General features: G+C 34.4%; 1 protein-coding gene across 6 annotated transcripts in view; it reads left to right on the top strand.

Annotated features, from left to right (window-relative positions):
- The window catches only part of Itsn2 (intersectin 2), a 126,669-nt gene that overhangs the window by 48,683 nt on the left and 60,596 nt on the right, over positions 1-17,390 (top strand). For 5 of the 6 annotated variants that reach the window (XM_046441363.2, XM_046441362.2, XM_046441361.2 and 2 more), the window contains exons 14-17: positions 726-866; positions 2,351-2,438; positions 8,489-8,628; positions 9,825-9,905. In XM_046441363.2, coding sequence (XP_046297319.1) covers positions 726-866; positions 2,351-2,438; positions 8,489-8,628; positions 9,825-9,905 — 450 coding nt within the window. The remainder of the gene's footprint in view (positions 1-725; positions 867-2,350; positions 2,439-8,488; positions 8,629-9,824; positions 9,906-17,390) is intronic. The other variant, XM_046441364.1, reaches the window with a different exon arrangement.

The raw sequence follows: 17,390 nt of genomic DNA, 5'->3' as shown, positions 1-17,390 counted from the left end.
TAGGACCTGCTCATATTACTTCATTTGACCTTAGTTACCTTTTTAAAGATTCTTTCTCCAAGTATAATCATATTCTGATGCACCAGGGTTAGGACTTTAAAGAATTTTGTAAGGGACACGATTCAGCCTATAACGCCTCAACTCACCCTTCTTCTTAGGCCCCATTGAAAATTTCTTATTTTCCTCTCCCTCCTCAGAAAAGAAAGGGGAAGAGAGGTTACTCATTGATTAAGGAACGGAGTACTATTATAGGAAAAGAGAATTGTTTTCAAAAAGGTTCTCTTAGATACTGTTTAACTAGAGGAAATTAGACAATAATATTGAGAGTAGGAATAAAAGCTCAGAGAAGGTAATGCTAAATGTTACATATAAACGTTTATTCCTTCTCATTATTCTTTGAAATTATCTCTGATATTAATATTTTAAGTATATGCCTAAGTGCTGAATTCAGAAAAATACTAAGTATATTTGTGCTTTCTCATCTTAACGTTTGATCTCTTATGCTCTGAGAATGATGTATTTTCTTCCAATACTTCTCTTGAGTTAACAGATGCAACTCTACAACATATTTCACTTGGTTTTAGACCTTTATTTCAGAGTATAAATAATAAGTGGCATTTAAAATTTTAACTAAAAACAAATTTTATCCTGGTGGAACATTTCCTTTTAGCACTTTATGTAAATATACACAACCTTATACATATGTTTGTATGGTCTTCCTCCAGAATGGCAAACATCAGCAGATTTCAGGCAGACTTCAAGATGTCCGACTCAGGAAGCAAACACAAAAAACTGAGCTGGAAGTTCTAGATAAGCAGTGTGACCTGGAAATAATGGAAATCAAGCAGCTTCAACAGGAACTTCAGGTAAGTCCTTTGTTGATAAATTGTCCATAAATGTGTAGTTATTCACAGTTCTTCCAATAGTGTGATTGTACTTTTGGGGATCATGAGCCCCTTGGAGTCTCTGGTAAACCTGTAATGTAAATATACACAACCTTATACATAATATCAGAAATCGTATGTCTCCTAAAACTCTGCTAGACATCCAGTTAAGTTCTGCTTAATATTTATATGTAAATGGACATTTACCACTTTGAGTTTTAACTCTTTCGTAAAAGAAAAAAATGTATGTATATATTTGTCTTGGTCTATTCATGCTGTTATCAGAATATCTTAGACTGGGTAAGTTATAATACCAGAAACTTATTGCTAATAGTTATAGAGGCTGGAAATTTGAAGACCAAGGCACTGTAAGTCAGTGTCTGGTGAGTTTACTCTCTGCTTTGAAGATGTCATCCTGCACTTCCTCACATGGCAGATGGGGCAGGGCAGCTCCCTTCGACTTGTTTTATTATAAGAACACTAATCCCATTCATTAGGGAAGAGCTCTCATGATTTAATCACCTCCTAAAATCCTACCTATTAGCACAATTGCATTGGGGGTTAAGTATCAAAATATTAACTTTGGAGAGGACACCAGCATTCATACTGTACTATACATTAAAGTAAGTTTATAGCTACCTTGAAACTTTGACATACTCTTTCCAGAATTGTGGTAAGAATGTTAAGTATGTCCCTCAAAAACCTGGTAATTCTGTTCTTTTGTGCAGTAGGGTGTGTGTGATTCAAGAACTATTTTTGCAGAATAAGGATTCTAAGAAGCATTCATGTCTAGATAGTCTTCTTACCCCATTTCTCTTACTGTATGGTCTGACAATCAGTCTTTTCCCTGTGTCACAGCATATATAAACAAAAGCCAGAAAACATTTCATGTCTATCTAAACCTGTTTCCCTTGTTCTCCCTGAATTTTTGGTCCTTTTTTTTTTTTAAAGAGAGAGATAGAGAGAGAGAATTTTTTTTTTAATATTTATTTTTTAGTTCTCGGCGGACATAACATCTTTGTTTGTATGTGGTGCTGAGGATCGAACCTGGGCTGCACGCATGCCAGGCGAGCGAGCTGCCGCCTGAGCCACATCCCCAGCCCTTTTGGTCCTTTTTTGATAATCACACAGGCAGCACTCTGGAGTGTCGTGCTCTGGTACAGGTGCCAGAGGCACCCCTTATGCTCTGCTCACATTAGAAAGCTGAAGATTGTAGACTTCTAGACACATCCTCTTGATGTGGCTTCTTTATTGCCTTTTTATCTCATCCAGTTATAAATGGATATTTAAGTGTTTGCTTTTTAGTCCTGCATAGTTCTATTCTAGTTTGTTCATAAACTAGAAGCATGTTATAATTATGTATTATCACTGTACTAATTTCATAAGTGATTAAATCATGTTTAAAAGTTTTCAAAAAATTCTTGGGTATTACAACCTTAATTAGATATAATTTTTCTTTTTATAAGGAATATCAAAATAAACTTATCTATCTGGTACCTGAGAAGCAATTATTAAATGAAAGAATTAAAAACATGCAGCTCAATAACACACCTGGTAAGTCTCTAGTTTTGTTTATTCTTTACTGAATGATTGTATCATTTTGTGTGTGTATATATATATATCTATCTATCACATTTTCCTTATCTATTCCAGTCACTGATGAGCACTTAGGCTGGTTCCATAGTTTGGCTATTATGAATTGTGCTGTTATAACCATGGGTATGCATGTATCACTATAGTATGATGACTTTTTTTCTTTAGGATAAATACCAAGGCTGGTTGTTCCATATCTAGTCTTTTTTTTTTTTTGAAATCAGAGATTGAACTCGGGCACTCAACCACTGAGCCACATTCCCAGCCCTATTTTGTATTTTATTTATTTAGAGACAGAGTTTCACTGAATTGCTTTGGGCCTTGCTAAATTGCTGAGGCTGGTTTTGAACTTAAGATCTTTCTGTGTCAGCCTCCCTAGCCGCTGGGATTATAGGTGTGTCCCATGCCTGGCATACCTAGTCTTTTGATGAATGGTGAACCTCCATATTGATCCCATAGTGGTTGTACTAATTTACAATCCCACCAAAAGTGTAAAAGTGTTTATTTTTCTCCACATCCTCTCCAGCATTTATTATTATTTGTATTCTTGATGACTCCCATTTTGACTGGAAGTATTATTATTAAAAAATATCATTATTCTGGGCTGGGATTGTGGCTCAATGGTAGAGTGCTCACCCATCATGTGCGAGTCCTTGGGTTCGATCCTCAGCACCACATAAAAATAAAATAAAGATATTGTGTCCAACTACAACTAAAAAATAAATATTAAAAAAAATCATTATTCTGTCATCAATAATATTTTTTCCAATAAGTTAAATTTTCAAAATAATATGGAAAATATTATTATAGATAATAGAGCACTTTTGTGATAAAATGAAAACTAATTATTGTATGTCTTCCTATATTGATATTTTTATTTTTTATAAGTTAAATATCAAATAAGATATTTCATTATTGATAATGCTGATGTTGGACACATGGTTTATCTGAGAGTGTACAACTGCATCTATAAAACATTTCCTGGAAAGTTCAGTCTCTAGAAAGCAAAGGCTAGGAAAAATCTAGGTTATACATGCTCAGGTTCTTATTTTCAGCCTCCCAATTTATGAAAGGGTAGAAAGAAGCTGGGAATATTGTGCCAATTTCTTCACATGGAAGAAACACCAGAATAAAAAGTTTATTTTTGTGAACTATTCTTAGAATTGTCAGTTGCCTTCTACTGATAGGGTTTATTCATATCTCCTCTCAGACTGTCTTCTTTGCATCTGATTCTTTTCTGCTCAAACTATATTACCCCGCTAACTGGGCACAATTGTACACACCTATAATCCCAGCAACTTGGGAGGCTGAAACAAAAGGATCACAAGTTAGAGGCCAGCCTCAGCAACTTAGTGAGGCTCTCAGCAAATTAGCAAGACCCTAATGAAAATAAGAAAATAAAAAAGACTGAGGATACAGTTGAGAGGTAAAGTGCTCCTTGGTTCAATCCTTTCTACCATAGTAATAATAATAACAACAACAGCAGCAGCAACAACTATATTAGTCTCCTACTGTGTCCCTTCATGGATATTCCAAAGGTAGTACAAGTCACCCCTCTTGAACTGTGCAGTGAAAGAAATATATCATCAACATCATTGTTGTTGTCATTGTTGTTGCTGTTTGTGCTGTGAATGCAGCAATGTTTACTGTATTTTATTTGGAACCTGGTAGAACTACTCTTCTCTGTGGAATATGATCCATTCAGCTTTATTTATCCATACTCCAGTTAAAAATATGAAGCTTTTGTTTGGGAGTTAAATAGTACCCTGTATCCTTTTGATTCTTCTCTTCATAACAGTTACTATTTATGATTACTGACCGTTTGTCAGATACCGTGCTAGGCAGTTTTCATGCATTATTTTTTTAATCTGTGCAACAACCCTGTAATATAGTAATTCCTATTGTGCAGTGCAGGAAAACTCAGCTTCAGAGAGACTAAAGAGTTAATCAAGATTGTTTAGTGGTATTACTCAAATTCATGTCCATCTGACTCTAAAGTCATTATACTATCACATTGTCTTCCACTGATCTAATGTAGTGTTCATATACAGTTAAATTTGGTATTAAAACATGCATTATTAGTGATGCCCATTGTTATGAACAAAGAAGAAATATTTAGCTATAAAATTTTACTGATAGATATAAAACATTTCTGAATAAAAAGAGACATTTTATGTTCATGAATGAACTCGCTCAGTGCAGAAGTACTATGCCAGTTCTCTCCTAATTCATCCATACATTCAGTTCTATTCAGGTTTCTTTAAATGAAATTTGGCGAGATACTTCACAACCTCACTTAAAAAAAATTGTAGAAGATTGAGAAAGACTTGGGGAAAAAAAAAAAAAAACATGGACAAACTGAGTGTAGTGGTGCACGCCTCTAATCCCAACAACTCAGGAGGCTTAGGCAGGAGGGTCCAAGTTTGAGGCTAGCCTTAGCAACTTAGAAAGAACCTATTAAAATACAAAAGGGCTGGGCATGTAGCTTGTAGGACAGCACACCCCTGAATTTAATCCCTACTACCATCAAAAAAAAAAGAACTGGACTTGTAGCTCAGAGGTAGAATTCTTGCCTTGGATGTGTGAATCTCGGTGTTTAAGCCTCAGTACCACCAAAAAACCCTTCTTTACAGCAAGGAAAAAATCAAGAGCATGAAGAGAGTCTACAGAATGGGAGAAAATCTTTACCACCTGTACTTCAGATAAGGCATTAATTTCTATGATATACAAAGAACTAAAAAAAAAAACCACCAGGGCTGGGGCTGTAGCTCAGTGGCAGAGCATTTGCTTAGCATGTGTGAGGCACTGGGTTCTATCCTCAGCACCACATAAAAAAATAAATAAAATAAAGGCATTCTGTTCATCTACAACTATTAAAAAAAAAAAACCCCAAATAAAACAATAAATCAGTAAATGGGCAAAGGGACTAAACAGACACTTCTCAAAAGAAGTAATATGGTCAACAAATACATGAAAAAATATTTAACATCTCTAGCAATTAGGGAAATGGAAACTAAAACTACACTGAGATTTCATCTCACTCTAGTCAGAATGACAGTTATCAAGAGGCTGGGATCGTGGCTCAGTGGGAGAGCACTTGCCTGGCATGTGTGAGGGTTCAGTTCTCAGCACCGCATATAAATAAATAAAGATCCATTAACAACTAAAAAAAAAAAAAAATGGAGAGAACACAAGTCACAATAAATGTGAGTGAAGATGTGGAAGAAAAATTTAACTCATACATTGCTCATGGGACTACAAATTGCTGCAACCACTCTGGAAAGCAGTGTGGAGATTCCTTAGAAAACTTGGAATAGAACCATCATTTGACCCAGTTATTCAACTCCTTAGCATATACTCAAAAAAAAAAAAATCAGCATACTCCAGGGACCTCAATATTGGTAGCAGCCCAATTCACAATAGCAGTGTTTATAGCAGCTCAGTTCACAATAGCAAATCTATGGAACCAACCTAGGTACCCTTCAACAGATGAGTGGATAAAGAAAATATGGTATTTATACCCCAATAGAATATTACTCAGCCATAAAATAGAATGAAATGATGGCATTTGCTGGTAAGTGGATGAAACTGGAGTCTGTCATGCTAAGTGAAATAAGCTAGTCCCCCCAAAACAAATGCTAAATGTTCTCTCTGATATGTGGATGCTAACCACATCCCCCCACGGTGGGGGAAGAATAGAAGTCCATTGGATTAAACAAAGGGGAATGAAGGGAAGGGAGGGGGATAAAAAATGAAAGACAGTGGAATGAATCTGACATAACTTTCCTATGTACATATATGAACACACCACAGTGAATCTCACCATCATGTATATCCATAAGACTGGGGTCCTAATTAGAATAAGATGTACTCCATGCTTGTATAGTTTTTCAAAGTGCACTCTACTGTCATGTGTAACTAGAAAGAACCAATAAAAATATTTAAAAACCAATAATAAAAATGGGCAATAGATACTTGTAAAGATGCTCTATGTTACAAATAATGGGGAAATGAAATCAAAACTACATTAAACTGTTATTATTATAATGGATGTTATCTTAAGAAATGACTGTGAAGAAAAGCGAACCCTTGTACTCTGTTGTTGGAAAAGTAAATTGGTGCAGCCATTTTGAAAAATAGGAAATTCCTCAAAAAATTAAAAAGAGAATGGCCATGTGACCCAGCAGCCTCACTTCTGAGTATATGTTTGAAGGAAATAAAAATCACTGTTTCAAGGAGATGTCTGTATTCTCATGTTCACTGCAGCATTATTCACCACAGCCAAGCTATGGAAACAACTTATATGTCCATCCACAGATAAATGGATAAGGAAAATGTGATGTGCACCAGTACACACACACCTCACATAAACTATGGAATATTATTCAGCTGTGAAAAAAGAAAATCCTCCCATTTGTGACACACATGAGTGCCCTTGGATGATATTATGCTAAGTGAAATAAGCTAGGCCTGGAAAGACAAAGACTGCATGATCTCACATGTGGAATTTAAAAATGTTGCACTCAGAAAAAGAGTAGAAAGGTGGTTATCAGGGTCAGAGAGTAGGGAAGATGTTGGTCAAAGGGTACACACAATTAAAGATGAATAAAGTTCTGGAGACCTAATATATAGTATCATGACTAGCTAATAATAATGTATTATATACTTAAAGTTTGCTAGGGAAGTAGACTTTAGTTGTCTTTCTGAAAGAAAAAGGTAACTATAGATGGATAGTAACCCTGGATATGATGTGATGGATATGTTAATTTGCTGCACTGAAGTAATCATTTCACTATCAAAGCATCATATTGTATACTTTAAATATAGACAGTAAATTTTTTAACATAAATGTGTTTTTCCTTTTGCAGAGCAATTCTTTACTATCTAGTCTTATAAAACACTTAGACATGTGCATTAAAATGTGTACAGGGGTATTTATTGCAGCATTTTTATGTAATGGTAGAAAATTAAAAACAATCTAAATGATAATTGAAAAAGGAAATGGTTGCATTAAAGAGGGAATGGCCATAATGTAGACTACGATGGAGTAAAGACTATTAGATCTGTATGTCCTGCTTGATGATATAACTTAAAAACAAGTTGCAGAGTAGTGTAAACAATATATTCCTACTAAAACCCATGGAACCAGGCGTGATGGCATATACTTGTAATCCCATGTTACTCAGGAGCTTGAGGCAGAAGAGGGCTGGGTACCCCTGGGTACAATCCCTTGTATGTCCAAAAAAAGATTGACTGTGCACATATGTAAGAATAAGTGCTTACAAAGGGAATAAGCTGGGCTTTGAGCTGAAGGAATACTTTTAGCTTTTTACTCTAATGCTTCATTTGATTTAAATTATACTTGATTTCTATATTTTAATACAGTTTAAAAATATACATTTGAATAGTAATTTTTTAATATAATTGACATTATAGATTTGTCCCTGGTTTCTCTATCCTTGTGTGAGCATATAAAAAAATCATATAAAATAGAGACCCCTGTTCTTACCTCCTAAAATAATGTTACTAAATAATCCAGTTGGTAATATGTATTGAGTCCTTGCTGTGAATATTCCCCAGTTCTTGGGAACCTTATGAATAAATAGAAAGCTATTTTAGCAAAACATGTTATTAATTGAGTAATCAGTGTAGGCTGGAAACTATGCTTGGGTTTTATTTCCATCACCACATTTAATGAGATGGATGGTGTGATGCCCATCGAGTAGAAAAAGATGTGAGGACCAGATTGGTGAAACACTTTATCCAAAGTAGAGTTTCACTTCAGTTCCTGGTCTTTTTGAGTACAAAACCAATGCTTGGTACCCATTTCCTCTGAGGATCTTCCCAGTATATGATCTGGGAAGAAATGACCACTGAGTGTTTTCTCCTTCATTAGTCACATAATATGGGTACATCCTATGTATTTCTAAGTTAGCCAGATAGTAAATGACATACTGGTAACAACATAGGAAATTCTACCAAATGTAACTGTCTTGATGTTTGTATTTCAGATTCAGGGATCAGTTTACTTCATAAAAAATCTTTAGAAAAGGAAGAATTATGCCAAAGACTTAAAGAACAATTAGATGCTCTTGAAAAAGAAACTGCATCTAAACTTTCAGAAATGGATTCATTTAATAATCAATTGAAGGTATTTGTCCTCTATTATATTCATTTTGAGGTAGCTGCCTTCTCACCTCCCTTATTTTGATTGAATAGAATGAATAGCTAAAGCTGTTATTGCTATATGTTATTGCTATTATGTCATTTCATAATTTATGTTATGATTTTCAACTATACCAGAATTGCAAGATAGTTTTTAATGTTCTCTAAAATGTTACATTGTATCATAAAAAATATGTCATTTACCATATTATCTACCAATTTTTGATGTCTTTGTTGTCTTTTTGTTGGCATCTATACATTTCAAGAACAATTACCTTTGTCAGTATTACAAAACTGTTGTCAGTCAAGATGATCTCAGGCAATGTTCTAAAATGGAAAATATGGAAACTTTAAAAAATAGTTCTGGTATACATTTTAATTAGGATCCCAGTCTTGTGGTTGGATTAAAAAAAATAGTTCTGGTGGTAGCGGCTCTTTTAACATGCTAAATTATTATTATTATTTTGTTAAAGTATAATTTGATTATCCTTTATGAAATAATGCAATGATCAAGCAGAATCTAGCACTTTTGCATGAAAAGTTAAATTCTTTATAGCCAGAAGAATGAGAAGTTATACTCCATTTTATGTATGATGTGTCAAAATGTATTCTACTGTCACATATAACTAATTAGAACAAATTAAAAAAAGAAGTTAAATTCCTGATTCATTGTTTGTGTCAATGGCAGAGCAGATGTTCAAAGCACACTGAGTGCTTATCTTTCTGTGTAATGTTAGTTGTATATGAAGCCATATCTATGAAAAAGAGATAATAGAAGCTAAAAACCAGACTTTTAGCACAAAATTCATATTTGGAAATAGTCTTAGTTATTATTTTGTTAACTGGGCATAAAGTTTTCAGAGCATAAAGTATATAGCATAAAAAGTTATTTATTTGGTTTTTATCTTGCTGACTTTATTTAAAATAACATTAACACTAATTATGGAGTAAACAACATGATAAAGAAAACACCATGGTGGCTTCAGTTAAGAAGGAGAAACTTGAGGTGAATAATGTTAATAATGTACTTTACACAGCATATCCTATATAACAATTTTTAAAGAAAACAAAATAACTTGTCATTGATGGTCAAACAAACCAGCCAAGTTATCTTCCCTACGTTTTTAATTTTTTTTAATTTGTACATAGTTTAACTGGCTTTTTGTCTGCCTTATCTTACAGTGTGGGAATATGGATGACTCTGTTCTTCAGTGCCTTTTGTCTCTGCTAAGCTGTCTCAACAACCTCTTCCTCTTACTTAAGGTTATTTTCTAATATCTAGCTCCTTTTTTTTTTTTAGTTACATTACTTTTTTCTTTTTAACTAGACTACTCTTTGCCTTTAAGTATCTTTGTTTGAAATAACATACAATAAAGAATTTTTCTTTCTGCTTGCTTGAATATCCTTCTGCTGTCTTACTGCCTGTTTGAGTCTAATGCCAGAAATCAGGAAGATTACACACAGTTACCTTTCTCATGAGGAGCCAACTGGTTCTCCTGCATCATCCCCAGGAGTGGGACTAACTCATGGGATGATTACTAATTCAACTCAAAGGAAAACAAGGGAATGTGAGATTAAATCACTTTCCCCATATCACTGAGAACCATTGTTTAAACTTATACCTTCTGAAATCTAGGGTATAGTTACATGTATAGACTAGGCTGCATCCTACTTCTACTATAAGTAAAAGTTTTAAAGAACCACTAATATGGGGCAGTTTTACTTAGGTCTAGTTACCAGGCTTCATATTTAGATATGCTTGGACTCTAGCTAAAAATATTTCAATTATTTATGTAAGTTATTTGCTTTCCCATGCATAACACAACAGAGTATTGAAAATGCTCAATAAATTCTTCTTTAACATGATTTAAAGAAAGGTGCTTTATTTATATTTACCACTTATTTACCCTAGTATATTTTAACTGCACATTCTACTTGATACTAAAATGGGTGGAAACAGGCAGTTGCACATATATTATGCAGTGAAAACCAGAACATTGTAATATAGCTGATTTGTTACCTGAGCAAAGGTAGGGCACTTTGGAAAGTTGGCAGTAGCATCGGCCCCATTTATTAGCCTTTATGTTTATAGCATGACTGGCCAGATTATCTGGTTTTCGAATTTTTGCTACAGATTGCACAGAAACTTAAACCTGAGTTTTTCTGTAAATTGAGATACAGTGATGATTTGTGGACTGTATTTACTCACATAGTTTGATTCTTTCAGTTCGCATTTGATTCTCTACAGGCCAGCAGATTTTTCTTGTCTCTTGTTTTACTTTCTTCCTTTTGCTTCCTGCCTTCTAGTCTTTTACTGCTTATTGTTAATTTCATCAGAGGCAATTTAGGAAAATACAAGGATGAAAATATTCTGTCAGAGTGAATAGGAGACTTGACTGTGTTATCATAGAAAGCAAGAAAAGAGGTCTTCTGTAGTCATTGTAAAATGATACAGAGTGATCAGAGAGCAGTATTGAAAAGTATCTGTTGACTGTCAACAAGGAGGCTTTGAAGATCTTGCTGAAAGTGCCATTTCAGTTGAGTGATAAGCAGAATGTGGATTGCAGTGGATGGGGAATGAATGGGAGCAGAAGAAGGATTAAGTGAGTAGGAACAACTCTGAGGAGCAGGAAGAGAGCATGGAGTGAACAGAGAACTGGAGGGAGTTGGTGGTGGGGGGTCAGGGGGAGCTTTAAAGAAAGACTTGAGAGGAAAGGAAGGAAAGGGAGATGGAGATTGAAGTTAAAAAGTGGTGATAATTGAAAGAGCATGGTCCCTGAGGAAGTAGATATAGAATCCAGAGCATAGATTAAAGGAATATCTAAAAAAATATTTTCAGTGTTGCATACAGGAGAAAGATATATATGAATGCAACTAAACTCGTTGGTGGAGAGTAGAAAATTGACAGATTCAAGATTTAAAGTTAGAAGTGAATTGTACCATCACAAAAAATGTGTCTGGGTGAGTGAGGAAATGGAATAACACCTTAGACCTGAATAAGGGGGGTATAGATACAAGAAGTGTTGCTGATTTGAGATGGACAGCTGAGGGACTTCTGGTCTGATGGCTTGATGAAGCAGGGTTTTAGCTGATAGTGAAGAGAATGATGGAAGGTGAAAGATGTTTCAGGAAAGAGAAGTAGGCATAAAATAGACATATAGAGTGAGGGTGGTGCAGGCTTGATAGAGAAAAACAGTGTTTTGAGCTATGTTAGTTGCCCCTTTGAAGTTGAAGGTCACACCTAATTGAATGATTTTTCTCTGTTAATGTTCAGCTGCTTAGATATAAGCACAGAGAAGTCTGATGAAGTGGGTTTGGAATTTTAATAGACATGGGCCAAGAGGAAGGGACAAGGGAATCACAGATCTTAACGTAAGAATTATGATAAAAGATGAACTCTGAAATATGAACCAGATATGATAGGAAGGGAGTGCTGATGAAGAGAAAATGATGGGGTCAACAGAATGGAGGACTCAAGTTAAAAATTTGTTTAAATGCCTATACCAGGTATAAGAAAAGATCAAAGGCTAAGAACTTATGCTTGAGAAATGGGGTGTTTATCAGTGGTAATTCTGTTTCTGATGGTGATAAGACTTGGAGTATACTATTGAGAATGGTAGATTAAATGGAATAAAAAGGTCATTGGTGAAGAGATAGCCTCATAATTGAGGGTTGGGCCAGGTGGGTAGGGGACTGCTGAGGATGGAACCCAAGCTTCACACATCCTAGGCAAGTGCTCTATCACTGAGCTATACTGCCAGCCCTGAAGTTGAGGTTTTGATTGAGTCATCTATCTATGTGTAGGATGAGTGAATGAGGATCAGTGACCCGGTGATCAATAGGTGACAATAAAAACGAAGGGAGAGAGTGATATTGCTGGATAGTATGAGTCTCAGAAAAGCATCTAGTTTATAAGAGTCTAGGAATGGCAGTGAACCAGCAAGGAAAATGCTACAGTTTTTCCCTGGCCCTGATGTGAATAGATTATGAGAGATCAGCTAAGAAGGTAAGGAAATTTCCATTCAGAGAAGAAGTGTTCATATGAGATCCCCTGGTCACAAAGAGCAAGTTCCAGGAGAGTGAAACTATTGGGGAGATTATGTGTGAGGAATTGAGTCAGATCATGGGATAAACAGAGATGTGACTAAGAATGACAAGAGGGTTTTGGAGGAAGATAAGTACTTTGTTCTAATGCTGTGGCCCTTTGTGACAGTTGAGCATCTGGAGTGATTGATTTTTCCTTTAGGCTAATTGTAGTGAAAACAGAAGTATAACATTTAAAAATATTTATCTTAGAAAGTTATGTTTTATTTATTGACCGTGAAATATATATATACAGAATCAGTAATAATTTTTACTCTTTTAATCAAGTGATACCAAGACACATAGCAAAACCAGTAGGTTCAAAGGTGAAACATTGAACAGGCCATTATTCATTAAGAAAATTGAGGGGCTTGGGTTGTGGCTTGGTGGCAAAGTGCTTGCCTAACATGTGTGAGGCATGGGGTTCAATCCTCAGCACTACATAAAAATAAATGAATAAAATAAGAAAAAAAGAACATTTAAAAAAAAAAGAAAGGGGCTGGGGCTGTATCTCAGTGGCAGAGCCCTTGCCTAGCACGCGTGAGGAACTGGGTTTGATCCTCAGCACGACATAAAAATAAACAAATAAAATAAAGGCATTCTGTCCATATACAACTATAAAAAAAATTTTTAAGAAGAAAATTGATATGTTGTTCAGTAGTTAGCAGTCAAATGCAAAGAAAAAATGCTGGCCTAGAAATCTGAAAAAATGAGTTCTAGTCCTATCCATGCCATTGGCTAGTTGTGTATCCTCCAAATTTTGCTTTATTCATTTATAAAACAAAACTCACTCATTTATAAAACAAAACTCACTCCTCTCCCCTGTCTTTTTTGCAGGGTCTTATGATAATTAAAGGAAATAGCACACACAGAAGTGCTTTGTGAACTCTTATGTGCTGTACAAGTAGTTTTGTTATTCATTCAGGAAGAAGCTGTCCAGAATCTCTAAAATACCTTTAATGTGTTGGCAAGTCATCACTGCTGACTTTGTGTAATGACTGGGAAAATGCTTTTCCTTAGGGAATAGAATCTGTCAACATCAGAATTGCAGCTTCCAGTGGGCTAGGTCTTCTCCTATACTCCCAAGGATATGGGATAACCTATGTTAGTTACATCACTCCAGGTGGCAGATGAAATTTTGATTTACGCAGGTAACAATAAGACTAGTTTGGGAATGAGGAACACTAGTCCTTTGGATTGTAAATTAAAACTTAAATGAAGTATGTGCATTAGATGTTACAGAAAACATTTCCCAAACTCATAAGGTAGTAATTAAGGAAGTATTTCCTTTCTTCCTTCACAGATTTTTAGGTTTGCCTTTGGAACCTCTTTTCTCCAAAATGGGATATAATAGGAGGAAGTGAGAGCCTTAAGAACTGCAGGGAGACATATAAGAACTGCTGGATAGAAATAGAAACATAGAAACATAGAAAAATAGAAACATGGTTTCTAAAGCACAGCCTCTTAACCATTTTTATGCCATGGATTCTTTAGCAGTTTAGCAAAATCTCTAGACCATTTGTCGAAATAATATTTTAAATGCATAAAATGAAATAGGTAGGATTGTTTTTTTAAATTACAATTCATAAAATATTTTTTAAAACATTTTGATACATTTATATATATATATGTGCTTCTATATTAATAAATAACAAGATCTAGTGTTAGATATACCATTTTTGAGTCAAGAAATATGTATGTATCAAGTTATCTATGAAATAAAAATCTGATTTTTTTGGTGAAAAATGTCACAAATACAAGTAAGTAGTACTACTGTAGTAAGTTGCTTATATTTGAACTAGAAGAAAATCTATATTTCAGAAAAAAATGGTGAAAGTTAAGATTAATTTGTGTTTCAGTTCATGGACCTAAATTTTGTTTAAAAAAACTAATACCATAAAAACTAAGTAAATCAATCTAACCAAGTGATCAAATGTAATATTGTCAAAGTGGGACAAACCAGTGTTGTGTTTCTCCTAATGGTGCAATATATCTGAGAAGAAGTCAACATCACTTCGATGCTACTTTTGCCAGAAATATATGAGTCCAAGTGTGAGGAAATGGAGAAACCACATTTTGGTTTGTTCTGTTAAACAGCTGATTAGCCCAACCATACTCTAAAGATGAGAATCTTGAAAAATGTGGAAAAACTCTTCCAGAGTAAAGGAAGCTAAAGAGCCGTGCTAAGAGGAGACGAAGGAGATGTGATAGCTAAGTGCAGTGTATGATCCTAGATTGGATCATGGATTTTTTTTTTAAAGTCATTACCAAGGCAGATATTTACAGTTAGGGAAATTTTTTAATATGAACTCTATATTAAATATGTCATGTTTAGTTTCTTTAGTTTGGTACTTGCATTCACATTGTAGATATGTAGGAAAATGAAGCATTTAGGGTGAAAGCAATCAGTGTCCACAATTTAGTTAATTTTCTGTAGTTTTGAAAGTTATTAAAAATAAAAAGAGAAAATTTAGAGTTAGGAAATACTCTCAAGTGTTTGTGAAACCTATAGAAGTATATTGTAAAGATATAAAGGTAATAAGTAAATTAGCCAAGGGCAAAAAACAGTGTTGAGAAATGGAAAAGAGACAGAATGTAAATGAGCTGATTCTTCATATTTCATATCAAGAGTAAATAACTTTTTCTAATTCACTAATCAAGTTATTCTAACAATAGCAAGTATTTATTAATGGATTTCTCAGTCGTGGCACTATTCTAATATTAATTTATCTTAACCCTATCACAGAGGTACTGTTCTTGTTCACATTTTACATAGGAGCTAATTAAGAAAAAGAAGTCAATCTGCTCAATGTCACACAAACTAGTAAATGGCAGAGCCAAAATTCAATCCAGATAGTTAAGGTGTTACCTTAAGTGGTTATATTAGAGGAGAAAAGTGTTCTACTTAAGCTAGAAAAAGAATAGCATGATATCAATAAATAAACCAAAGACAGTAGAAGTAAATTAGTGAAATAGAAAACAAAGACATTTAATACAGAGAATCAAGAAAGCTAAAATTTGATCCTTTAAAAGACATAAGATGGGGCTAGGGTTGTGACTCAACAGTAGAGCGCTCACCCAGTACATGCGAGGCACTGGGTTCAATCCTCACCACCAAATAAATTAATAAAATAAAGGTATTATATCAACTACAACTAAAAAAAATTTTAAAAAAAGAATAATAAGATTAACAAACTTTTGGAAAGACCAGATTAAAAAAGAAAAAGCAGAGTAAAGAAAATTAGGAGTAGAAAGGAGATATAACTACATATACAACAAACACTAAAAGATAAGATAGTATGACACAATTTTACATACAAATACGAAAACTTAGGTGAAATGAGCAAGTTATAATTTTCCAAAAGTGACTCAAGAAGAAGCAAAATATGTAAATATTTCTGTCTATATTTAACATTTTAAATCTGTAGTTGAAAATGTTCCTTAAAAAAAGTATCCAGATCCAGTGATTTTACTAAAGGCAAGTAATTCCACTTGTTTGTAGCTGTTTCAGAATACAGTTGTTTAGCTGTTTACACTTGTTTGAACTTAATATTCTCCTTATTTATGATTTCAACCAGTAATAATAGCTAATATTTTTGAGAATTTAACCATGAGTCCTTTGCTGTTGTAAGCACTTTACATGTATTAACTCATTGTATCCTCACAACTCTCTGAGGCATGTACAGATGAGGAAATTCTAACTTTCCTTAAAAAACAAAACAAAACAAAAAAACCCTGTTTCGTCATTGACAGAGCTTAATCTAAAACTCAGTGGTCTCAATATAGACTCATGCTTCTTATCACTAAACTACATTGCTCATCCATAGATTGTAGCCACTACATTTTTTGCTTTTTGATAGAATTTAGGGAAAAGTGCAACAAATAAAAACTGAAGCTGAGCACTATGGAAACTTTGCTGTGAATGCATTATGTATATTATTGACTTAAGTTGCAAGTATTTTTGCTCACACGTTTTGGATGAAGCCTCTGGACACAACATATACTTAGATTTACCATTTTAATCAAGTTGAAGTGGCTGACCTATAAAATAGTTTATTTCTGGAACAAAAAGAATCTTGTTTGGTTTTGGTTTGGAGTTTTGTTATTATGCGTTGGTAGATACCAAAAACATTTTTTACCACAACATTATACCTAAATATTGTCTTGGTCCCACTTTCGCTATGAAGTTTCTTTTGATTACTTTTAAGTTTTTTGTTTGTTTTCTCTTTCCTCCAACTTTTTGTTCTTCTCTCTTGTTATGGATTTTGTAGATTCCAAGCAAAAGAAATTCAGTTCAAAATGGATAAGCTAGCGAATGATTATTGAAAGAATATCAGGATGACTGAATTGTTAAAAGAGCTGCTGGACAAGGGCAATTCTAGTACACTGAGCAGTGGAATTGAAGAGTCCCTGTCCCTTATTCCCCTTCTCTCCGCTTTCATCTCTGGTCTTTTCTTTTTATATACATTAACTTAATTCCTGCCACTCATGGGTTTGCTTGGTAACCAAACATGTCCAGCTGTATTTTATCTCAGCTTAATGAGCCCAGAGAAAGGAAAGATTCTGGCCCCACTTGGTCCTTTAGACCAATCATTTTGTGCAGGGAGGTGAGGTACGGTGGTCGTTTAGAAAAGAGTAAATGATTGACCCTGGGTAGGAATGGGA

This window comes from Marmota monax, unplaced genomic scaffold (assembly GCF_021218885.2).
Source record: "Marmota monax isolate L192 unplaced genomic scaffold, Marmota_monax_Labrador192_F-V1.1 WCK01_AAM20220418_F8-fsc00010, whole genome shotgun sequence".
NCBI lineage: Eukaryota > Metazoa > Chordata > Mammalia > Rodentia > Sciuridae > Marmota > Marmota monax.
This window is presented reverse-complemented; position numbering and strand designations above follow the sequence as displayed.